Source organism: Plodia interpunctella, chromosome 10 (genome assembly GCF_027563975.2).
Source record: "Plodia interpunctella isolate USDA-ARS_2022_Savannah chromosome 10, ilPloInte3.2, whole genome shotgun sequence".
In the NCBI taxonomy this organism is placed as follows: Eukaryota; Metazoa; Arthropoda; class Insecta; order Lepidoptera; family Pyralidae; genus Plodia; species Plodia interpunctella.
This window is the reverse complement of record NC_071303.1, coordinates 5,292,600-5,317,295: the sequence shown is the minus strand read 5'-3', so window position 1 is coordinate 5,317,295 and position 24,696 is coordinate 5,292,600. Positions and strand designations below refer to the sequence as shown.

The following is a 24,696-nucleotide window of genomic DNA, read 5'->3' as shown; positions in this document are numbered from 1 at the left end:
AATCTCACACTCGATAAGAATAAAATAAATCTGCAATTACATCAAAAGCATTTACAAACTGAATAAATTACATCTACTTGTACATTTGATTAATGTAATACTATATCAAACCTTTTTTTAAAACTTAATGTAATAATTAAATATGAACGAAATTGAATATTCAATCAAAACAAAATTAAAATTTTGATACTTGCGGTACAAGTATCAAAATTTTACAACGAAAGCATGTAATATTAATGTATGATACATGCGTATTATATGAACAGAATTAAAAATACTTCGATATACTCAAGTGATTATAAGGTACCGTTAGAAGAAATATTTGAGTAAAGTTTTATCATTTTTACTATATGAATACTTGCATAAATATCAGCAAGGTGTTAAACATGACGCTATAAAAGCTCTTAAAATTTTACATCTGTATGGTAATTTTTGACATGCAAGTATTAGTAGTACTATTGCAAGAAAACAATATATCTATACTTGTGACAAAGTACTACCAATCGTAAAAAAAAACTTTGAAAAAACTCGTCTTCAACTATACTATGGTAAAACAAGAAGAATTTTACGCCCAATAAAATACGTACATAACTAAAAAATAGCCTTATTACACAATAATTTATAATATTAAACTTACTAGAATGATGTAATAATCGTGAAATATTGCTAATGGCGTTCATTCAGCCTATAACTGTCCCTGAATGCCGTTCTGTTGAAACACCCACAAAAATCTGGAACTCTTTATATAGACCGTGACATGATTTCAATATTTTATTCATTTACGGGTATTTTAAGAATTAATCGACGTCATTGGAAATGAATGGGAGCGTGGTGTAAGTTAAATGCAAATTGGATTCCCAAAAAACGTGAGTATTTGAATGATATAAAAAATATCAGTTCAGTATATAACAATATGCTAAATATGATTATCGCCTCTGAAAGTGGTAGTGATAGTAATAGTTATTTAGCCATGATTTACAACTATTTCTTCTTTGTCTCCAAGAGAACGTAAAAGAAAATCGTTACTTTTAGCATTTTGGAATAAAAATCCAATTTAAAGAAAATATGGAAATCTCTACGTGGGCAGAAGGGTTACAAAAATAAGATAAACAAAATAACTCATTTAATTAACTTAGATGGTACAATTTTACAGTAAAAAATCTAGGATGGAAATCATCTTGATATTCAGCCGAAAATAAGCTAATCAAGTCACAAGAAGTAATCACAGATAATGAAATATAATAAACAAAGTGAACCATGAAATTGTTTGCTGACCGTATCCCACCTGAAGGCAACAAATGACCTAGGCCCAGTAGGGTAGACTTAGACACATTTGGCCGAGTCATGTGCCTAAGCCCTATAAAAGGCACACTAGAAGCTCCTAACTGCACATTCGCTCCTACATCCTTCCAACCTCTTCTATCAAGCCACCCCAAATTTACCCTCCAAAATGTACAAACTGGTAAGAGTTTTCACTTACTTATTCGTAACTACCATTTAATTCTGCTCTATGGGAAAAAGTTCCAAGTATACCCGAAAAAGTCTATTTAAATGATGACTCTTTTCTATACTGATTTGGTAACAATACTAAATAGTAAAATTCGAATCTTACGTGATCTTATGTGATCTTATCTTACGTGATATCGAATCTTATGTGAACCACAAAGATTCATTTTATCTATACGAATATAATAAATAGATATTTGATAAAAATTGACACAGAGACCGAGAAAACTTTCAGGAGTAACATACTTAGGGTACTTTTTTAAGCCGAGACGGACCTCTAGTTGTTAATAAACATAAGGTATTAATTTCAAATGATTTATAATACCAACTGCAGTTTATAGATTGTTCGTGAGTGTTGTGACTTGTGACTCAACCTCATGAATAATATAATGGAATAAATGCATACATTTGTCAAAAAATCATGCTTAGAAAACAATGGTTCCGTTCAATATAAAATTTGAGTACTGAAAATTTGGAAGTTACAAAACATTCACCATAACTAATGACTATAATGTAAAAACAATACCCAGGTTATATCTAAATATTTTTTAAATACGACCATTCAATAAAGTTAAAAAGTCATTTAGAAAAAATACGATCGTAATTTACCTTATCTTTATAAAGGCAAGACTTATTTTACATCGATTCCTTTGTCTGTTTTTATATAGCATAGTGGTTCAGTCGGTTCTCGACTTCCGTATTTGAGTACCTACGCACTGGTGATTGAATTTTATACGTGTGTAAGTAGATACTGGGTGACTGGGCGGCGAGTTAACATAATTTCGTTGTGACATTTAAATAAATGTAAACTCGTTTCAAGTTAAAATTATTCATAAAGTGTTCAATGTATTTTACCTTTCTTTGTGTCAATATTTCTTTTACTAATCTAGCACTAATTAAAATCTAATATAATTAAAAGTGGTTATAATGTAGTATTATAATTTAGGACGTAAAATAACCACGCGTGATATGGCTATGTATAAATGGCATAAACAAAACCCTTATAGTTTGCCTATTATGCAAACCGTATACGATTTTTACACAAAAATAAAAAAAAATCATTAAACCTCTACGTTAAAAATTGCATTGATGTTTCTAAAATATTTTTTCATATCAATCGTTTCAAAGATCACACTACCAAAGAGGTAAAATGCCCCCATCTAATTTGCTAATTTAAAGCTTTCACTATTTCGAAATGTACCTCATAACATCGTTAGTAACTTTTTTCTTTTTTGATAATATGTTCTAATATGTAATTTGCACTGGCCACTACGGACGCTATTCTTGGACGAGACCGACTCACACTTGGCGAACTACCACTTGGTATTAGTTAGTTGGCTATCGGCTGTCTCTTTTTATAATAACGCCTATACAAACTCCATAAAAATGTAAGCTCCGTTAACCATTGTTCTTGGAATTTAGGATAGATAGGACAATTCCTATAAAATCGACAGTTCAATTTCTACAATTTTGTGGTGCATTTATCTATATTAAGTGTCAGTTTTTATGTGATTACCTGACATTCTCTGCGGCGGCAACGACCTGCCAAGGCTGAGCACCAGTTACCATCCGGCCACCGATAAGTTATGCTTTTTATGTCTATTTGTGCGTCTTTGTACCGATAAAATATTTACTTCCATTTTATAGTTAACCGGCTTACCATAGTGAATTTCCTGTGGAAATCGTGGACGGACTGTAACATTAGTTACTTACTACTTATCACTTCTTTTCTAATTTCGAAGTTCTTTGTTAATATAACTAGAAACTAATGAACTACATAATTGTGATAGCTGGACGAATTTGATAAAGTTTGGTACAAAGAGCGAGGTGCAGCAAGCAAAAAAAATCGGTTTGGTGTCTCAAGAGTTTCGTACCACCAGAAATCTAAGCTAAGGTTGTGGAGTTCACTGAAGCTTGATAAATACTATTCATGAAACCTAAAATTGTAACAAAAAAATATGATTACACGTTTATTTTTTGGTATAAGTCGCATCAACACATTCGTACACACGTGTCCTGTTCAGGGTTGCCGAAAAATCCAAAAAGCAATAACACACTTTCCAGGAGTCTGTTATAAATTGAGCGCTCTACTTATTTTCTAATAGAATTTAAGTGAAAATGGCCAAAACAGTAGTAGTAGTAGTAGTATACAGTACCAGCAATGTCTGATTGTGTCCAGACCGATCCAGTTAGAAAGGAAATATCTACCAGCTGAACGTCCTTAGAGGACGGTAGACATAAACAAAAATAGTATTTTACCTTGTGTGTTGATTTTACCATGAAATGTTATTTGGGTACGATACGATAGGGTACGATTGTGTTATTTTTATCGGCGACGATTGGTGCTGGAGTTATTAGCCAATAAGTGGGCTATACGGACTTGTTGGTATGTTTCGGCATCAGCTAGCGTAAACAAACTTCATCAAAAGACATATAAATAGTCTATATAGGTACCGAAGTAAAGTCTTCTTCTTCTAACGTAAGTTTTAAATCGAGTAAAGGCGTCTAACATGACTTTTACGACTACCTATCTATTAGTAAGAAATCGCATACACACTAGTGAACTTTACTATCCACCAATGTGCAGATTACAGAAGTAAAGTGAAGAAATATTTTTTTCAATGTGCGATAGAGAAAATGGATATTGACAAATTATATCACACTAGATAATTAATTTTACTAGAAACTATTATAGTTTTCTTTATGCTTTGCTTTATTATAAATGCACCTGAATTTTCAAGTGGTGATGTTAGCTTTAGTTATGTTTTCAGATCGTATTCGCCGCCCTCCTGGCCGTCGCGGCTGCAGCCCCCGGCCTGCTCGGAGCCCCCTACGCAGCCCCCTTAGCATCCCCATGGGGTGCGGGCTACGTTGGTGCCCCATTAGTTAGCGCTGGCGTCGTCAAGACCGTCGCCCCAGTTGCCACTTCTTACGCTAACACTGTCAGGGTAAGATCCTCCAAAATCGAAAAGCTCCAAGTAGATAAGTCATGACAACATCTCTCTTATATGAGCCATATATTTCTTCACCACTTCGCACGAAGATCTTTGGCGGCAATTTTAATTTACTTATTATTCAATCCTTTATCCCGTTTTGCGTAAAATATATTAAAATTCATCAAAATATTGTCTAATTCATGCAAAATTATTTGTAAATATATTCAAAACACAATTCATTTTTGTTAAAATTACAGTAGAACTATTTATCATCTCAAGTTAATAATTTGTGAATGATAATTATTACTTCTAATTACTCGTGGTTGTTTGTTTTTTATATCATAAAGAGCTTACTTAATGGTCTCCATTTTTTTCTTTATCTTAAAGTAATGTCGAAATCGATTTTAATAACAGAAAACTTGTTTTTTTTCAGATTGCTTCTCCAGCTGTTGTCGCTGCTCACGCCCCCTTGGTAGCTGCCCACGCCCCCATCGTCGCTTCCCCCTATGCCCACGCCTGGTAGACCCCCAGATCTACTCCTAGGCCACACCATCAAAGGCCATTTATTCATTTAGGCCCCAACATCTCAGCCTAGTCCCGGAATGTGCAACAGTCAAATTACTATATATTTGTTTATAGTAGAAATTCGGTTTGTTATGGAAACATTGATCTTGCTCGGCGCGTGAGACACTTGTTCTATTTTGTTTGGAATATTAAACAGACACATTTTATATCTTTTTTTTTATTAGTGGCCTGTCTCCGTTTCAGGCAAACCCATAATAAAACACTATGCCTATATCACTCCAGCTGATTTCGTCTATCTCTGTTACAAATTTCATCAAAGTTTGAGTTTATTTATTAAGTACATACAAAAAACGAAAGAAATAAGAATACTAATCTTTTCTTTATAGTATTAGTATGGAAGTATGGATAAATATAACTGCGAAGAAGATCATGATGATAACAGTCCTGATAATGTATTTTAGTTTCCGATAAACAATCAACACCTATATAGCCGCGACCATTGCCATAGAGAATGTGCAAGGCCCACAAGGTTTACTATTCATTAATACAGATACCAAGTCATAGAATTACTACTTATATAGAGCTGTACTACACTATAGACAGGTGATCAGATAGCTTACCAATTTCCCTGACATTTGTGTCATCCTGCTATAAGCAATGAAGCTTTTACATGATAGAAAATATACCGTAATAAAGGAAAAGGCAGGAGTATTGCGTGACACACGAAGTTTGACGTTAACTTTAACGTGCGCAGAAAAACCCATAGTACCTAGACCATTTTGTCTAAACGTCAGAGGTGCGCACGGTAAAATCAACGTCAAAGTTGACGGTGCACCTCACACATAACAATACTTAAACCGACTAGTAATATTAACCGATCAGTAATTTGTCTTAAAACCAGTTTGGTTTATTTATTGACTACAGACCCCGAGCCCTACACGAGATGTGTTCGATAGTCCCGCCTTGTACGGTGCCTTGGATTCCGCATGCCTTTGGTTTGGTTTTTGTATCAGAAAAATAATAGTTAGTTATCAACAAAAACGATATACTTATATGTAGAAATGTAGTTAGCTCAATATAGGCTAGAATGTATACTGCCGCATACGATTTCTTCCTAGTGATTTACATACTGTGTCTAGATCACTTAAAATACAATTATTGTAAATCCTACAGTAAGCAGAATGTTTCTAGTCTGGGTCTGCTTCTTCTCCTGCTCAGATTGTAAAATCAACGAACGGAGCCCTTACTTATAAGTAAATATCCTTACTTATAAGTAAGGGAATTTAATCATAGAATGACAAACAAGGATGAGTGAGCTCTCTCTCTCATCTTTGCAAGTTCTCGGTTTTGTTGAGAGTTATGTTGCTGCTAAGCCCGGGCTCAAATTAAAATTAAAAATAAACATGAAATGTTGAAGATTAAAGTGATTTGACAACGCTGTCGTCTGGCTGACATCAACCTTTGGTAATGCTATTATTGTTGCTGTGTTCCTTAATCGCCTAATCCATTGAAGGATATGGAGTGACTCTATACTAGACTTTCTATAAGCTTTCAGTACTTAAAAATTAACATTTTAACATGATATTTACGATGATGGTCTTCAATTACTTTTAATCCTAATCCTATCGTTACTATATTTAAACCTCTAGCCAGATGAGAAATAGGAAGCATATTGTAGTAAAAAGTAAAAGAGTAATTCTGAAAATACCATAACCTTTGATGAGTGTAAAATGTCAGTGTATAACGTTTACTCCAATATACCAGTTTAAATGATGACTCGTTAAACTTGACTTTCCTGTAGGCTGATTCACTTTTAGTATAAATAGTTTTGCAGATTGAAAGAAAGCACCAGTAAATTTTTAACACTCGTCGTTCGCATCTAAACTAACACAGACCACGATGAATTCGTTGGTGGTGTTGTTTTCTGTGGTGGCATTAGCCGCAGCCAAACCCTCAGGACTACTTAAAGCTGGTCTGATTGCATATGCAGCGCCCGCTATCGCTAGTTATGGAGCACCAGCCGCTGTCTCGCAACAGTCCCGTATCGATATCAAGTCGTCTCCGGCTGTAGTCGCTTCAGCGGCCGTAACCCCTGTTGCCAGCACCTACATAGCTGAGCCTATTGCTGTAGCACCTGTTGCACCCACTGTAGTGGCTACGCCAGCCGCAGTATCTCAACAATCCCGCATCGACATCAAGGCATCGCCTGCTGTTATCAACACAGTAGCCGCTGCCCCCGTAGCATACAGCGCGCCAATCGCAACTGCAGCTATCACACCAACACTTATCAAGAGTGCCGCCATCGTCACCACGGCCTACGCTGCACCTTTCGTGAAATCCGCCGAATTTGTGGCTCCGTCATACCTAAAGTCAGAAGCATTTGTAACTCCGTATGTAGCTCCTACTTACCTGAAATCAGCTGAATATGTAGCTCCTTCTTACTTGAAATCAGCAGAGTTCGTAGCCCCAAGTTTTCTCAAGACAGCAGAGTTTGTTGCTCCTTTCCTGAAATCCGCTGAGATTGCAACGCCGCCAGCTGTAGTGAAAACTGAAGAGCTCGCCTCCGCAGACTTTGCTGCTCCATCGGTGCCTGCTGATACTCCTGAAGTGATTGCCGCTCGGAATGCCCACTTTGAAGCCAAGGCCGTCGCTAGTGGACACCTTATACGAAAACGTTCTGCTACTTTAATCAGTGCTCCTATTGTGTCAACCTTCAGCGCACCCTTTGTCTCAACCCTTTTAGCCACTCACCCAGTGTCATCGTACTCCGTTCCTCTAGTCTCCGCTCCCCTGATCACAAAAACTTACGGTTATCGCGCCTGGTGAATACCACCACAAAAACGAGGACATTCCTCGGTTCAGATATGATGAACGACTGTACAGTGTATTATGTAAATATATACGTATTTAAAATATAAAAAATATATTTTATTTCCAATGCACATACGAGTATTCCTATAGTTACTCAGAAGAGATTCTTGGAATCTCTCATAGATACAAGAATAATATATGAATCTCTGGTGTATAATACAAAATTCTAGATGAAAAATCACCTACGAGAAGATATTTGAAAAATACCTTGATGTACTTTTACAATCTACATGGGATGAAAACTAGATTTTTCTTAATTTTTGGTTTTATTTGTCCATATTTTTTTTAATTGTTGCAAACTAAATAGAGCAACACCATAGATTTATAATGGCCCCGCGCAAAACGGTATCGCCATCATTGATTTTCTTTCTTTTTCTCTTTCTTTCTCTTTTGTAAATCTCAGAATTTGGAATAATATTTTATTAGGTAGGTATTATCTTCCTCTTGTGCGTATCCTACTACGCTAGCTAAAACTTTTAAAAGTGTGAAAAATTTATGAATGTTTCTTTGTAACCAATCTTTATTATTACTAACTGTGCCTGCAACTTCGTTTACGTACACAGTAATTAGTAATAAAAAAGTAAACAACTATGAAATAAATTGCTGTCTGGTTTAAAAAATCTTTATTATGACTCACTCATCGAGGAAGGCCATTTTAATTTACAAATTGAAATTCTTACTAACAAATAAAAATATTATCACGCTTATGAAAAAGACAATTGGAACACTTCTTGTTCCAGCCCTGCCTGACCCATTGCTCCGTCGTCCTTCGTTAAGTTGACATCCGCCGATGGTTCAACGCGGAAATTGTTAGGTGCGTCGTCGACATACGAGTACAATGACAAGACTCAATATCAAATCTCAACCTGTGTAAAAAAACAGAGCACGATAGAGCGGCAACATGCTGCATCGACGCAAGCGGAGCACTGGGACGCACCCTCAAAAGTAATTTGCCTACATAGATGGCATTATTTCAAAGTCAGTTTAATAAGGAACTACTGAACTGATTGAGTTAAAACACATTCATTAATTATAAACATTAAATGTATTATATAAGGATTTCAAAAACTTTTTTCTTTTAATGCTAATAATTTTTTTGTTTATAAATTGAATGGAAATTATAAATGGATTTTTAAATAAAACTTTAACATAAATTGAAAGTTAATAGGGTAAAAATTTTTCGGTAAATTACGAAGTACAAAATAATTTCTATTTTTACTTCCTTACATATTATAAAACAATGTCCTCTGTGTGTCTGTGTGAGTCTGTGTGCCCCGTCTGTGTCTCTATCTGTTCGCGATAAACTCAAAAAGTAATGCATGAATTTTCATGCAATTTTCACCAATATATTGTGTGATTCCTGAGTAAGGTTTAGGTGTATAATTTATCATGTTTTTACCCGAGCGAAGTCGGGACGGGTCGCTAGTATAAAATAATTTTATTTTAGAGTAAAATCTTGCAAGCAAAATTATAACTAGATTGCTTGTCGTTAAAATTTTACACTTGGCCCCAGAGAGAATACCTAGTCAGGCTTCAAGAATAATAGTACCCAGGATCGGTTTCCAACGGGGGACCTCATCCAATAGTTATCTACACGGACTTGTGCCTAAAAATTGATGCGACTATTTTTAATTTTATTTTTTTTATTTAAATTAATTACAATTAATCTTATCCTAAAACATAATAAATGCCAGTCCCTCAAAAATATATTTTGCTAAGATTCATGGAAATACAAAATACTAAAACTATCAGTTTCAACAAATGCAATATGCACCGTCCAAAAAATATAAGTTTGAAATACTAATTCAAAATATGGTGTTATGTTTACCAAATGTTACATCATGTTTTTACTTCTCGCTTAAATGTATTATTTCACTCAATAAAATTATTGTCCTTAAGATGACAGTAAACTTGTCGAACTTGACTTTTATTTTGAACGTATGCGAATCATATAAATACACTCAGTGGTGAGAAGAAAGCATCAGTTAATCTCGTTCTCTCGATCAGATCTGAACTAACACAGACCACGATGAACTCGCTGGTGGTGTTGTTGTCTATACTGGCGTGCGCCGTTGCCAAGCCCTCGGGACTCTTGAACGCTGGAGTCATCTCGTATGCAGCACCAGCTATCGCCAGCCTGCCCGCGGCGGTCTCTCAGCAGTCCCGCGTCGACATCAAGTCATCTCCAGCGGTGATTTCGACTGCTGCAGTAGCACCCATCGCTCGCACCATCATCGCTGAGCCTGCTGTCATTGCTCCGCCCGTCGTGGCCGCCCCCGCCGCCGCCGTGTCTTCTCAATCCCGCATTGACATCAAGTCATCTCCCGCCGTCTTCAGTTCCTACGCTGCCGCCGCTCCATTGGCCTACAGCACACCTATTGCCGCACCAGCCCTGATCAAGACCGCGATTGCTCCCGCATTCGCCGCGCCCGCGTTTGCTGCCCGTGCTGGTTTCTTAGCTCCATCTCTCGTTGCCCCCGGAGTCCCTCTTGATACACCTGAAGTTATCGCTGCCCGTGCTGCCCACTTTGAAGCTAAGGCCCTGGCCGGTGCGCACCTCATCCATAAACGCTCTGCTCCCTTGATCGGCGCCCCCGTGCTCTCTACTTACAGCGCCCCACTAGTGTCTACCTATAGTGCTGCTCCAGTAGTTTCAACGTATGCCGCATCTCCCCTGATTTCCGCATACTCTGCACCTCTGGCCTACTCGACTTCTTGATCACCAAGACATACAGTGTACACCCCTGGTAAACGCCATATAGTAATGGGGAACATTCCCCGGTTTAAATTTGACGACTGATTGTAAATAAATAGAAAATTTATACATTGATTTTTGTCTATTATTATATTTATACGCTTATCCTATTTTTAATAATCGAAAATATTTTTGATACATAACTTTTTTTATAGTTTTATCAACGAACTATTTTGTATAATTTTAATAACGAACGCGATCTATTCCACTAGAAAATGTTACCCATAGATAAATGAAATATGTCACCAAACAAAGAGCAGTAGCAATCAAAGAAACTTTCAACTGTTTTACTTGTAAAAAAATGATAATAAGTTTTTTTTAATGTATTCCTTTTTTGACATACACAATGATAACATTAGATAACACCATTGGACTCATAGAATAGGAAAAGTCACATAGTAATATCCAGCCCAAATTGGACTTCTATATGACGTCCGTTGAACGTATTTCTTTTTTTATACCAGTAACAGGCAAACATACTTGCGGCCTACCTGATTACGGGAGATGGTCATCGCCTGGACGCCTGCAACAACAGGCGCATTGCCGGTCCTGAATATTTTCACGCTTTTTAACTTCCTTGCTAACATTATAAAAAATAATTATAATATCTTCCTAGCTAGTAATATTAGAAATGCTAAAATATTAAAATTTATTTGTTACCTCCTCACACATTATCCACATATACAGTCTACTTGAAATTTACTACGCACACAATAAAAGTAATGCGGATTGGATAAATCCTACGTTGGCGATCTAGCCCAAAAACTATTTATTAGTACTAAAATCATGAAGTTTGATATTGGTATGGACATTGATCACGTCGGCAAAGTGGTCAAATAAAATCTTTAAAAAAACATATCTCTTCACGTGAAGAGAGATTTATTTTTTCACCTTTCTCTACCAACGAAACGATTGTTGTTAGGAATTCAAACGTTACGGCATTACATAGTACTCATATATAACGAAATTATAATGAAAACCATCACACCTAAGTTGACGTTAGATTACGAGTAATCGACCAACTCTTTAAAACCAAAATATTTACACTTCTACTAATTATCTTTTATATTACTATACTTACTATTTATAACTTTAAATAAGTTTAAATTAAACTTATATTAATAAATAATAATAATATCTGTTTAACAAAAAAAACCTTTGGTTATCTATCTTCTATCTATATAAAAGCGAACGAAACACTCATCACGAAAATCGTGTGGGGTATCATTGGATAGGTCTTTGAAATTTTAATTATGTGTCCAAAATTTTTTTTATCGTATTCTGTTTGCGGATTCTTTCACTTATAACGAAAAAATTTTGCCCGAGTCATGTGTTCAATCTTCTTACGCAGTACTCGTAGAAGGTTGAACACATGACTCGGGCAAAAATTGTCGAAATCAAAATCAAAATCGAAAGGGTTGAAGGTTGGACACGTAAAAAAAATTGTATGAAATATAGTGAATTTTATTGGTCTATAAACTCACTATCACTGTCACAGCTTTCTGAGCACGCTACCTATTGTTGTAAATATATGTTAATATATATTTTTTAATAATTTGTTTTTATTAGTTTTAATTTCTTTTAGTTGATTAATTAAAAAAAATATTATAGGTAGATTGTACATTGAAGGCAATAAAAGGTATGATTCGGTGAGGTGTACGTCTGAATTTGAAGTAAATATAAATCTCTATTAGTATATAAACATGTGCAGGACATATCTTAGGAACCCTGACACGCAATTGACCCGCTTTTAATTTAACAAATATACTATAAAAACAAAATTTAGCCCCTAATATAAAAGTAATGAGTATAATCATTATAAATTTTGTTATGCTACAGTAGTTTTTAAATGTATAGCTTCTGTCTTCCAGTACAGAAGATAGATAGATAGTATTGAAATAATATATTCAATACTATCTACTGTACTAGAAGATAAACAATAATTTAATTAGATAACAAATAAAATCTACAGAAACGACATTTTTAGTTTTCACAACATAATAATAAAAAAGAAACAGTTGTTTCACTCACGCTAATCAATTCATACCTTGAATTTCACCTCTAAGTACGACGTTATACCGCCTAAACGATGACGGAAGCTTCCGTGTAGAAAAAAATATTTATGTACACACTTTAATAACAATCCAACTTTGAATATCAAGGCATTAATAGTGGTTTGAAGGTGATTGCTTGCCATTTTTTGCTCACAATAAATTTGAATTAGATAAGCTCGGTATAAAAGCATCCACTGCGAAGAATTGGGCATCAGTCGATTTGAGCTCATCGATCAGACAACCCAACACAGACCACAATGTACAAGCTGGTGGTGTTGTTTTCCGTGGTGGCTATTGCAGTGGCCAAGCCTGGTTTAGTGGCGCCACTGGCGTACTCCGCAGCTGTGCCTGCTGTCAGCTCGGTGTCACAGTACAGTTCCAGCGTTCTTCACGGAAGCCCAGTGGTATCCGCTGCCGTACCGGCCGTGTACAGTGCTCCTGCAGTTTACGGTCCCACCGTGGTCGCGCCCGCTGTGGTCCCCGCCGTAGCTGGCTTGGCCCAGGCTCCTCACTCACCAGCTGTGGTCCTGGATGCCGTTCAAGGAGTGCCTCTGGACACCCCCGAAGTTGTCGCAGCTCGCGCCGCCCATTACCAGGCTAAGGCTCTGTCTGGACTTCACCATCTGAAGAAGAGATCCCTCGCCCCCGTCGCCTACAGCTCTGTAGTATCTCCCGTCGCACCTGTTGTATCCGCCTACTCAGCCCCCTTGGTACAATCTCCCCTTATATCCGCTTATTCTTCCCCCGTGGTGTCAGCCCCTCTTGTTTCCGCTTACTCCGCTCCCGTCTTGGGTTCCCCTCTTGCCTACTCCGCTGTAGGCCCCAGAGCCCTTAGCGTCCATCCCTGGTAAATACGATTGGTTTGTAATTTTGTACAGCAGGCCGATCTAGGTCTGATCTATGATAAAATGTAAATATATCTTCTTAAATCACTGCCGAAATAAAAATATTTATAAATAATGTTCTTGTTTTTTTTTATTACATCAATTGTCAAATTGGTTTGCTTTAAGACGGGTCCGCTGCGTCATGTTTTGAACAGAACAGTGTTCAAAATATAATCTTATCATTGTAATTTATGTTTTTGAACAGAATATTGTCCAAAAATATAAAAAGGGACGTGGCTGAACGTGTTGTATTGTTGTAAAATGTAAAAATATCGTTGTCTGTTCATGTTTTTGAACAAGGTTCTGTTTAAAATATAGCGCAGTGGACTAGGTTTAAAGTAGTCAAATTCAAATCATTTATTCAGAAATTAAACCTTCGCAGGCACTTTTTCACGTCAATTTTTATATTAAATAATTATTTCTCACAAACTACAAACACACAGGCATTTCGAAACGACCACTGCTGAGAAGAAATACCGAAAGAAACTCATGTGAACAGTGTTGGTCCCTAACCTAGTTGGTAGTATACCTATAGCACAAATAGAAGTTTAATTAACTGAATATGTACATAAGTGATAATCATCATTATTCATTAACCATTTCTTAAATAGAGTTATATAGAGCAATATACGGCAAAGTAAAAGGATAGAGCATGAGTAAGCTAGCTAAGTATTGTACGCATATTTTTCGAACGCACTTCGAAAATTGTTATACCTACTAAACTAATATTACCAAATGTAATAGTTTGTTGATGAAATTAATTTTCCTGAGCAATTAAGATTCAAGGGATCAGTTTTTTTTAGTTTTAAAAAATAGCTTTTGTTTTCTTTTTCCGTATAAGTTGCTAATTATATATATAAATAATGAGAAGTATCAAAAGAAATAACATACATAATTTTTAACTTCACCATATTTATTTAATTGCCCTACACTAATAATGATAAGCGATTTGTACAATAACATGTCATTCCATTTTAAGTAAAATATATTCTCCGACTAGTAGTGTCCTAAATGTGGATAAACAGAGGCATAGCCATGACCTCCAAGGTGTCCAAGCAAGGGCTTATGAAGGAGTGGTGCAGCCACGATGGGGGCAACAACAGGAGCGACCACTGGTTTCACAATAGGTAGAACTGGTGCCACCAAAGCAGGTGAAGTCCTGACGTCCACTCGAGACTGGTGAGAGACTGCGACTGGGGCAACGTGAGCGACTGGTGCGATGACAGGAGCCACATGACCCAAGGCACCGTGCCCCAAAGGAGCCACTAGATGGGGCGACCTCTTCAAAATGTGATGACCGAGGGGCTTAGCCAGCAGTCCGTGGCTGTATAAGCCGTATCCATTCAAACCATACCCGTGCAGACCGATGGATGTTAGCAGAGGTCCATGGAGTGAGTGCGCAGCAGGCACTACTAACGGCAGAACTGCGTGGCCATAGGACAGGGCCAGGCAACATAGCAGAACAGCAACTCGAAACATCTTGCTGGGATTGAAAGCTTGCTGCTACGACTTGACAGAGGTCGATGTAACTGATGTTTGGAGCCTAAGCAGACACCTTCTTATACTTTGATTGAAGCAAAGTGACAGGCCTGAAAACTAATAATAGATTTGATACGCTATTAAACAGTGTGATTGGTTCCTATAAAAAATATAAATAACCTAATTTTGTAGGTATAGATGTTGACTCACTTTATAAAAATAAAATGTACCTAACTGGGTTCATAAAAATGTATATTTGTTCTATAATAGGATTATATCCGAAATTGATTTGACGTGTGATGATCATACAATTAAATTATGTTTTCTCATCTATCAATCAGATAAGTCACATTTATCTCGTACTGACGTCTACGGTTTGGAAGTCGAGTTATATGCATCTGTCATAAATATTCATGAATGACGTTCGTAAATCGAATGCATCTCAATCCGGCCAGTGCCCTGATGACGCAACATACGGCCACAATCGGCCGAGAACTTGAACTTGCGCCTGCGCAGCTCCGCATCAACAACCGTTACACGACTATAAAAGTATAATACTCATCATACAAAACACTAAACACAGTGCGACCTTCAAAATGATTCGTATACTTCTTATTGTTAGTGTATTCAGCAAAGTGCATAGTAATGTTCCGCTCATATTTGCGGCTCCAAGTGCAGTGTCTCATCAGTCCCGTATTGATGTAAAGCATACTCCAGGGTTTTTGTCTACGCCTTTGATATACAGCCCGGTGATATATGCAAGTCACCCGAAGACGGAAATACATCGAGAGGCAATAATAGCACCAGTGTTGACAACAGACACTTTGTTAACGCCGATTGCTTTAAGTTTTTTCCACAATCTCCCGCTGGCAAGGGCACTGGAACATCCGATATCAATTGAAAAAGCTCAAGAAAGCAATAATATAAATGAAGCTAAACCCATAAAAGGAATTGTGGAAAAGATCGAGACTAAAGAAACAGAAGATACTACTAAATACGTTGCAAAAATGGATGTCCAAAATCAAAATCATGGTGAGATTTCCACCAAGAATAACTTTGCATTAATCTGATATAGAAATTAAGAAGAACCTCGAAATATTACACATGTTATTTGCTCTACTGTACTCAAAAAAGATCTCAATAAAATAATATTTTAGAAAGTACTGTATTTTTTTTAAGAGCTCAACTCAATTCGTATACCACACAAAATATAAAACATTGAATGGAAAACTAGATTGACATTTCGTTCCCGTAACCTGATTTTTTCCGATGAAACATTCATTACCTAATATTGCACGTCAATTCAAGTGAAATAGGAAGTCAGTTCTCTATTACGCGATGTGTGGAGCGTGTCGGAAAACAACGAATTAGGCTCAAGGACAGAATTATTCACTATATAGTATGGAACAAAGTCGCTAAGTACTGACTGTATACATTAAAACTACACAACAGATTTTGATGCAGGTTCTTTTTAAAAGATATTGTGATTCAAGAGGAAGTTTTATATGCATATAACATGCATAATATGGCACTTGAGAGAAGCCGGGGCTTGTCGCTCACTAGTTTATCTATCTCACTAGTTTATCTTACCTATCATATAGGTAAGAAATATGCATAATTATTAATTTTCCACGCATAATTAATAAAGATAGGTTGTATATATATATATATATATATATATATATATATATATATATATATATATATATATATATATATATATATATATATATATATATATATATATAATAGTAATATAATAGAAAAGGAAAATTATATTTTTCCTATAAACTCTAACCGATAATAATCTATTATAGAAAGTAACTTCAACGTAGGAACATTTGAATTCCACTGAAATCATTCACGTTCTTTATTTCGTAACTTTATTAAGTAATTAAGATGGTTTTTTCCCCTTATTTTAGTGAGATATTTGCATAGCTTTTGACATAAGTTTTGGAGGAAATTTTTGTAACAATAAAATAATTCAAGCGAAACTATTTGATCAATGCTAAACTGAGATCTTATAGTTATTGGTTTAAGTATCTAATTTAAATGAATGGTATAAATTTTGTTTTCATTTGGAGATAAGTACACGAGATATGAATAAAATAAATAAGTAATGTACAAAATGTAATTTATTTCAATTATCACCTAAATGGTTGTGGGTATTTACATACAGATTTCTATTTCTGGGTATAATGAAATTTAGGATTTACAGTCTTATTACATCATGCAGTATTTATACTGTGTTAATACTCTAATACACATGAGAGTAGGCAATAGGCTGGGAGTACGCTGGGTAGGTGTACAGGGGACCAGCAGATTGGAGGTCAATCCTGGACTGGTGGGAGTAAGATGATGGAGCCAAGTAGGTGCTTACGGCGGGAAAAATGGGAGCAGAACGCTTCTTGATGAAGTGGGTTGAGAGCAGAGGCTGGGAGATTATGGGCTGGGAGAGCACAGGGGCAGTGTAAACAGGAGCGCTATAGGTGGATGCCAAATATGGGGTTGTGGCGGCATAACTGGCGGGCGCGATGTAACTCGAGGGGAATAGGGGCGCGGACCTCTTCTTGATCAGATGAGTTGTGGCGTAAGGCAGCGCTGCGGCAGCTGGCAGAATAGGAGCAGAATTGTACAGAGGGGCTGCGTAAGCGCCGGCATAGGGCAGGGGGTAGGCACCGTAGGTTGGCACGGAGTATGCTGAAGGTGCGATGTAAGAGAAAGCCCCTGGAGACGGAGATCGTTTCTTGATGAAATGCGAGTAGACCAGAGGTGATGACACGTAGTAAGGAGATGGGTGCACGACACTGCTGGCCTGCTTGGTGATGGTGGTGGTGGACGGGGAGAGCACGGCGGTGGCGGCATAAGTCTGGAAGGGCGCTGCGATGAAGGTGCCGGGCTTGGGCTCGGGCTCCGGCTCCGCGGCCCCGACGGCCAGGAAAGCACACAATACTACAAGTTTGAACATTGTGGAATAAGTTGTTCTTGGAAACGACTGATGCCCATACAATGAAACATACCGTATTTATAGAAAGTATCAAAGCGATCTCGTTTTGAAAACCGGTGCAAGTCGTCCAGGAAGCTGGTATTTACAATTAGCGAGGCCATCGAGGCAGGTTCATCACCATTTTGACGGCTCGGCGTCAAAAAGAGATCAAAAAACAAATGTAACACTATAGCAAAGGAAGTCGATTGGAACAGATCGTAAGAAGTAATACAATACCATGTTAAAGTTTATTTTTAGATACTTGCAAAGTTGCTACAAGATGTTGGGCGGTTACAGCCTTAAAATTTATTAAAGGACCAACGTTCAAACAAAATTAACACTTGAGCAATTCAGAATGTTCTTCGTAAGGCCATTAACGTGAAATATGAGCTATTTTACTATGTCGAGATGCTATGCGAAAAGTTTTTACAACAATTGGAATTTTACAGAAATTGATCAGTTTTGTTCCCGTTCTAAGCCTTAAGTTCTAGGTATTTGACTAATAGTTATTTTTTTATTAATAAAATATGATGGCAAAACTTATGTAAATATATTATATTTATTAAATTGTATCTCTTTCTTATAAATTACCCAAGTATCTTTTATTTACAAGTTCAATTTCAAGATAAAAATAAAATGGGAACGTAATTTTTATGTTTTAGCACCTCCTTTATTGACAAACTTTAACTTGGTCGGACCATCCCATTTCTGGGCTTTCCAACTTTCGAAACCTCAGAAACTCGAAAATTCTTGTGACAGCAAGAATGAGTATCAAATCGAGACCCAATAAAAAAATTAATCAGTAATAACATAAATTTGTTATGGATTTTACATTCACTATTAACGGATACAAACAAACAAGGTTAATAATTATGTCATGTTGGCGTTAACGATATTATTCAGATGTTTTGTTCTAATAACACCTTACATTAAATACTAGGCAAGCCGACCGCCCAGTTAGTATAGTTTTATTTGCAAGTGAAATACCTAATTGAATTACTGGGCATCGAGGGAAAACGAGACTTAATTTAAAGATTTTTAAAATTTTTGATTTTTATAGTGTTTAATTTGATTTTGATTAATTGATTCATAAAATTCTTGTCAGGTGCCACGGGGTGAAATTAATATAATATAAATAATAAATGCAAGGGAAATTGCTAAAAAAATATGCAATATTTTGAAAGATTGCATATAGACTCATCTTGGGAGTTTTAATGCTATACATACTACTGGGTTAATTTATTAGAGATCTAACTTACGAGAAACATTAATTTTACTTTTGTTTTAACTTTAATTTTCTTAGAAATTGTAACTTTATGAACTGATTTCCTTCCATAGTTAGATGGGGTTTCAGCAAGCACAAAAAATATTGTTTGTTTTCCCAAAAATTGGGCATTGCTTTTTGTTATATCTTGAAAAATTATTTGTTTATTGATGTTATTATTTCACTTAAGATTCTGTAATTGTGAGATTTCCAAGAGAAATCTAATCAAATTTTATGTTGTTGATAGACTATTAGTTACGTGATTTTGTAGTAAATAATTATCCAAATGAGCATGGTGTGTATTAAAATAGTCAATTTGTGCTGTCAAAATAAATGCATTTGTGCATGTCACTCCGTATCATATCGCAATCTGCAGCAGGGCATGAAATCGCCTGGCGTTGACAAGCCATTATTATCATCTAAATGAGTATGCAATTAAGTAGCGCACAAAGAATAATAAAGATCCAGTTATAATCTTTTATTTCTCGGGCAAAAGTGGTCCCTTCAGGGTCACGATATCTTCCGGCGTCGCCCATCGTTACTTGATAATGCTAGTATATAAGCCGATTGCATCGATGAAAGTCTATCAGTATTTCTGAGTACAGATAGCAACACAGACCTTTTCCACAATGATGAAACTGGTGGTGTTGTCTTGCCTGATGGCTGCCGCTTCGGCGGGCGTGTTGACGGGATTCCCTCTCGCATATACGGCTCCTTTGTATAACCCCCTCAACTACCGTGGGCCATTGTCTCTGGCTCCTGGACAACCAGCTAATATCTTGGCTGCTGACGGCAGGCCTTTGGACACTTTGGAAGTCAACTTGGACCGGTCTGCTCACTTGACGGCGAAGGCGCTGGATGGCTACAATGGCGTACACCTCCTGAAGAAGCGATCTGTTGCTGTGGCTGCTCCCTACTTGGCTCCCGTCAAAACTGTAGCTCTGACCACCGCTCCTCTTCTTACACCTTCCATCTACTCTGCACCTTATGCTCATATCTCCCCTCTCCCTCAAATCGCGTACGCAGCTCCTCTCGCCCATTGGTAATTTGTACTTGTAGACACTGTTGTAACTTGTAAATATAAAATTGGTGATAACTTAAATCTGTCATTTTTGTTTATGACTCCATCCAACCGAAAGAATTAGTAGGTACTGCGGAGTACCTACTAATTCCAAGATCCAACCTAAGGATTTTTTTAATCAAAAAATACTACTATTTAGGAATTTGGTATGAACCTTTTTATTTTAGAAATATCTAAAATAGAAAACAAAATAGAATTTCCTAGAAGCCAACCCATTTCATAAAGTCGCAACACAACGCCATAGATTTACAAGGGCCCTGCGCGCCATCGCTTTCGTGTTATCAAATGTCAAAATGAATAACAGCACTCATTTCATTAGTAAGCAGTCTTTGAAGCAACCTTATATAAACTTCGTTCAAATTAAATGGTATTATTTTTATTAATTCCTATATCACATCAGGGGCCGAGTCAACATGAAAACCAATGGCTAATTTTGTACAGAAGAATAAAAGAAGATAATCAGACGAATCTAATTTTCAATCAGAAATATTATATTTATATATATAAAATATATATTTGTCCTATTATATATATTGGACTATATCTTCCTCTCTCTTGTATGAAAATTCCGGTTACTAGTATAAAGCGTCGTCGCCCAGGGCCCGAATTCCAACTTTTTAAGGAATTTAGAGACCAACATGATCATTTGTCTGTAAAGTTTCATATTTCTTAAAATATTTCATAATGTACAGAATATATGTTAGATCAAGTTTATTTTGATTTTAGTATAAGTTTAATTAAAATCAGTTTTAATTTTATTTAAAGAGAAAATGTAAATAGTAACTATGGTTATCTGAATATAAATATGTTATTATCAGATAGATAGATAGATAGATAGATCATTTATTCCTTAGAACATGGTGATACAAAGATGTTAAAGGCATAAGGTACAGCATATTCTGCCTATTTGGCGTAGAAATATTAAATTAACATGAAATAGGAAATTACGTACATTTTAAAGTTAATAATAATAAAAAAAAAAAAAACATTAAATAAATCAAATAGGAATTACATTACAATGCGTCATCTGTTACACAATAATTTGTTACATTTTTTATTGTCATGCATTTGGTCAAGATTAGTAACATCATAACATTTATTACCAACAATTTCTATTTAAACATTTCCTTCGAATCATAGTAGCATTTATCTAAAAGCCAGCCAAATAATCTAAATTTAAAATTTTGGAAACTAGTGATTTCTCTAATTTCTTTTGGTAGGGTATTATACATTTTAATTGCCATACAATAAACATTGTCACTATAGATTTTTAGTCTATGGGTTGGGGTATACAGTTTAGTTGGGTTTCTGCTATGATCTTTATTACATACCTTGTCATGTAAAGGGAAGAAATGTGAATGTTGTCTTACAAATAGGCACATTTCAAATATATAAAGACAAGGCAGGGGTAAAATTTTTGCCTTTTGAAATAGAGGTTTGCAATGTTCTAGGTAGTCCACTCCGTGTATAATTCTCATGCACTTTTTCTGAAGAATAAATACTTTATTTACTTCAACTGAGTTACCCCAAATAATTAAACCGTATCGTAGTATTGATGCTACATATCCGTGGTAAGCCAGAAGGGCAGTTTCTTCTGAGGAAGTTGTTTTTAATCTGCGAAGAACATAGATAAAACTTTCCAGTTTCCCACAAATATTATCGATATGTTTTTTCCAATTAAGATTTTTGTCTATAGTTACACCTAAAAATAAGTTGTGGTCTACTTGCTGTATCATGTCGTTGTTGTACGTCGTATTAATTTGTATTGTAGTATTATTATAAGGGTGAAAATTCATTAATTTTGTTTTTCCTACGTTAATGTTTAATTTATTTTGCTTTAGCCAATTGTCAATATTTTTTAGTTCTAGGTTTATAACCATGTCCAAGTTTTCTACCTTTTTACATTTTATTATTAATGTGGTGTCGTCTGCGTAAAGTACAGAGTCATGATTTAGGCATTTGGGTAGATCATTTATGTAGAGTAGGAACAACAACGGTGAGAGCAGTCCACCTTGTGGTACCCCTCGCCTGTTGTTATACTGGAGAGGAGATTTGAATACAACTTTTGAGTTATTTATCATTTTTGACATCTCTGTATATTGTTGCCGGTCAGATAAATAGCTCTTAATCCAATCATTTGCGATGCCTCTAATTCCATATTTATTTAATTTATTTAATAATATGTCATGGCAAATAGAATCAAAAGCTTTGGACATGTCTAAAAAGACACTTGCAACAGACATATTTTTATCTAGGGCTTCTGATATCATTTTAACTAAAGAGAAGCAGGCTACTGCCGTGGACATATTTTTGCGAAATCCGTATTGATTTGCTACTAATAAATTATTTTTTTCTACAAAGTCATAGATTTTATCCCGCATTGCCATTTCAAATATTTTTGATAAGATGGGCACAAGTGTTATTGGCCTAAAATTACTGAGTTCGCTTGTGTCACCTTTTTTGAATAGTGGTATGACTCTAGATTTTTTTAGAATTGTCGGAAATATACCTTGTTCAAATGAGCAGTTTATAATATGACAAAGGGGTTGAGCAATGTATGGTGCACATTTTTTTATTAATTTGGTGTTGATTTCATCGTAGCCGGCAGAGGGGGTGTTTTTCAATGATTGAATAATTTTTATAATGTCTTGAGGGTCAAGTGGATTTAAGAATATACTATGTGTAGGAGTGTTTGTGTCAGGGTATGTATGTTTTTCGTTACTGTTATTATTTGTTTGTGGTGTTACGTTAACAAAAAAATTATTGAATAGTTTACAGATCTCTGTTGGATGTGTCACCTTTTTACCGTTAGCATTTATTTCTTTTATGTCAGTTCTTTGTTCCGTAGTCTTGTTTTTAATAATGTTCCATGCCGCCCTACACTTATTCTTTGATTTTAGTAGCATGTTTTTGTTATTTATGCGATGTGATGCGTTTATGCACTTCCTTAATATTTTTGCATAGGTCAAGTAGTCCTGTTTCTTTTTTTTCTTATTACTAGGGTCTAATTGGTAATTATAGTAAAGTATTCTTTTTTTTATAAAACATTTCTTTATTCCTTTTGTAAACCATCTGTTTTTTATTGGTTTCAGATATTTTTTAACACGTATAATCGGAAAACAAAGGTCAAAAAATAATTTGAGATAGTCATGGAACATTTCACAAGATTTATTACAGTCTGTTTCAGCGATGACGTCACTGAAAGATAGAGAAGCTATACATTCACAGAATTTGTTTATGTTATGTTGACTAAAGTGTCTTTTTTCCTCAAAGTAATAACACTTGCCACGTGTGGTTCCAGCATTATTTCGTTGACTTTCAGGTATGCGAAAAGAGACTGACTGTCCAGTATCATGGTCGGATAGTGCTAAGTTATGTGTTTTACTACTAATGTTTGGCAGCGGAATGTTAGTAGCTATCTGATCTATACTTTTCAATTTTCTTGTAGGTACATTTATATGGATATTAATGTTATAGTTACTGAGAATGGATCATGTTTGATAGAGATTGATTACTATTACACTATCTATACCCGAGATCATTCTTGTATATACAATCTATTCAAAACAAATAGGCAGTAGTAATTAAGATGATTGAAAATTTTATATGTCGATAAGGACGTTAACTTTGTTGATAAGGGTGTATAAAATCAAAACAGGAAGTATACAGGTAACTCTCTTTATAAACTATTAGGTAGGTACGTACATAGCTGAGTATTTTATTTTACACTATATATTGTGGATTATTTTTACCAAAGACCCAAAGCACCATGTCCTAGGAGGGCAGGGCGCGCCAACAAACCCGCGTTACCTAGGACTCCCGCGGGACCTAGGACTCCGGCGTGCGCTAAGGGAGCAACACCCAGGGGAGCGCCCCAAGGAGCAGCCAGGCGTGCAGCGGGCCAATCAACACGAGCGGTGTGGGACCAAGCGCTGGCGGGAGCCAGCAGAGGGGCCGAGCGTTTCCTCAGGATGTGACCAAGTCCAAGGCCAATTCCGTGAGCTCCATCTACGGCTCTCGCGGTGTAGTGGGCGGCGCGGTCCAAGTTTACACTAAGGGTGTCCAGGGGTCTGCCGTCAGCTGCCACAATGTTTGCAGGTTGGCCTGGACCCAAAGACAGGGGGCCTCTGTAGTTGTAAGCGCCAAGTACTGGAGCGCTGACAACAGGCGCGAGGGGAGCAGCCAAATGGGCTCCCAGGAGTGGCGCTCCTAGACCGGCCAGGCCTAGGCCCCAGGGAGCGATGGCGCTGGGCTTGGCAGTCGCTGCGGCCAGGAAGACGGACAACACCACCAGCTTGAACATTGTGGTCTGTGTTGTGTTGTGTACCGAGAGATACTGTTGCATTTACCCCATT

The 24,696-nt window shown here is 36.4% G+C and overlaps 4 protein-coding genes across 4 annotated transcripts; 3 read left to right on the top strand and 1 right to left on the bottom strand.

Annotated features, from left to right (window-relative positions):
* Positions 1 to 1,342: 1,342 nt before the first annotated feature.
* On the top strand, positions 1,343 to 10,668 carry LOC128673256 (larval/pupal cuticle protein H1C-like). Its single transcript, XM_064436209.1, has 4 exons — positions 1,343 to 1,462; positions 4,278 to 4,454; positions 4,876 to 4,961; positions 9,777 to 10,668. Exons 1-4 carry the CDS (start codon positions 1,451 to 1,453, stop codon positions 10,555 to 10,557), a joined length of 1,056 nt encoding a protein of 351 aa, XP_064292279.1. The 5' UTR covers positions 1,343 to 1,450; the 3' UTR covers positions 10,558 to 10,668.
* Positions 6,812 to 8,095, top strand: LOC128673115 (calphotin-like). The gene has a single exon (XM_053750745.2). It carries the CDS (start codon positions 6,867 to 6,869, stop codon positions 7,791 to 7,793), a length of 927 nt encoding a protein of 308 aa, XP_053606720.1. The 5' UTR covers positions 6,812 to 6,866; the 3' UTR covers positions 7,794 to 8,095.
* Positions 10,669 to 12,846: 2,178 nt separating the features above from the next.
* LOC128673120 (cuticle protein 16.5-like) lies at positions 12,847 to 13,607 on the top strand. Its single transcript, XM_053750751.2, has one exon. The coding sequence runs from the start codon at positions 12,905 to 12,907 to the stop codon at positions 13,496 to 13,498; it is 594 nt and encodes a 197-aa protein (XP_053606726.1). The 5' UTR covers positions 12,847 to 12,904; the 3' UTR covers positions 13,499 to 13,607.
* Positions 13,608 to 17,127: 3,520 nt separating this feature from the next.
* Positions 17,128 to 24,696, bottom strand: LOC128673255 (uncharacterized). Its single transcript, XM_064436208.1, has 2 exons — positions 24,093 to 24,696; positions 17,128 to 18,020 (listed from the first exon to the last, which is right to left on the bottom strand). The coding sequence occupies exons 1-2, from the start codon at positions 24,684 to 24,686 to the stop codon at positions 17,268 to 17,270; spliced, it is 1,347 nt and encodes a 448-aa protein (XP_064292278.1). The 5' UTR covers positions 24,687 to 24,696; the 3' UTR covers positions 17,128 to 17,267.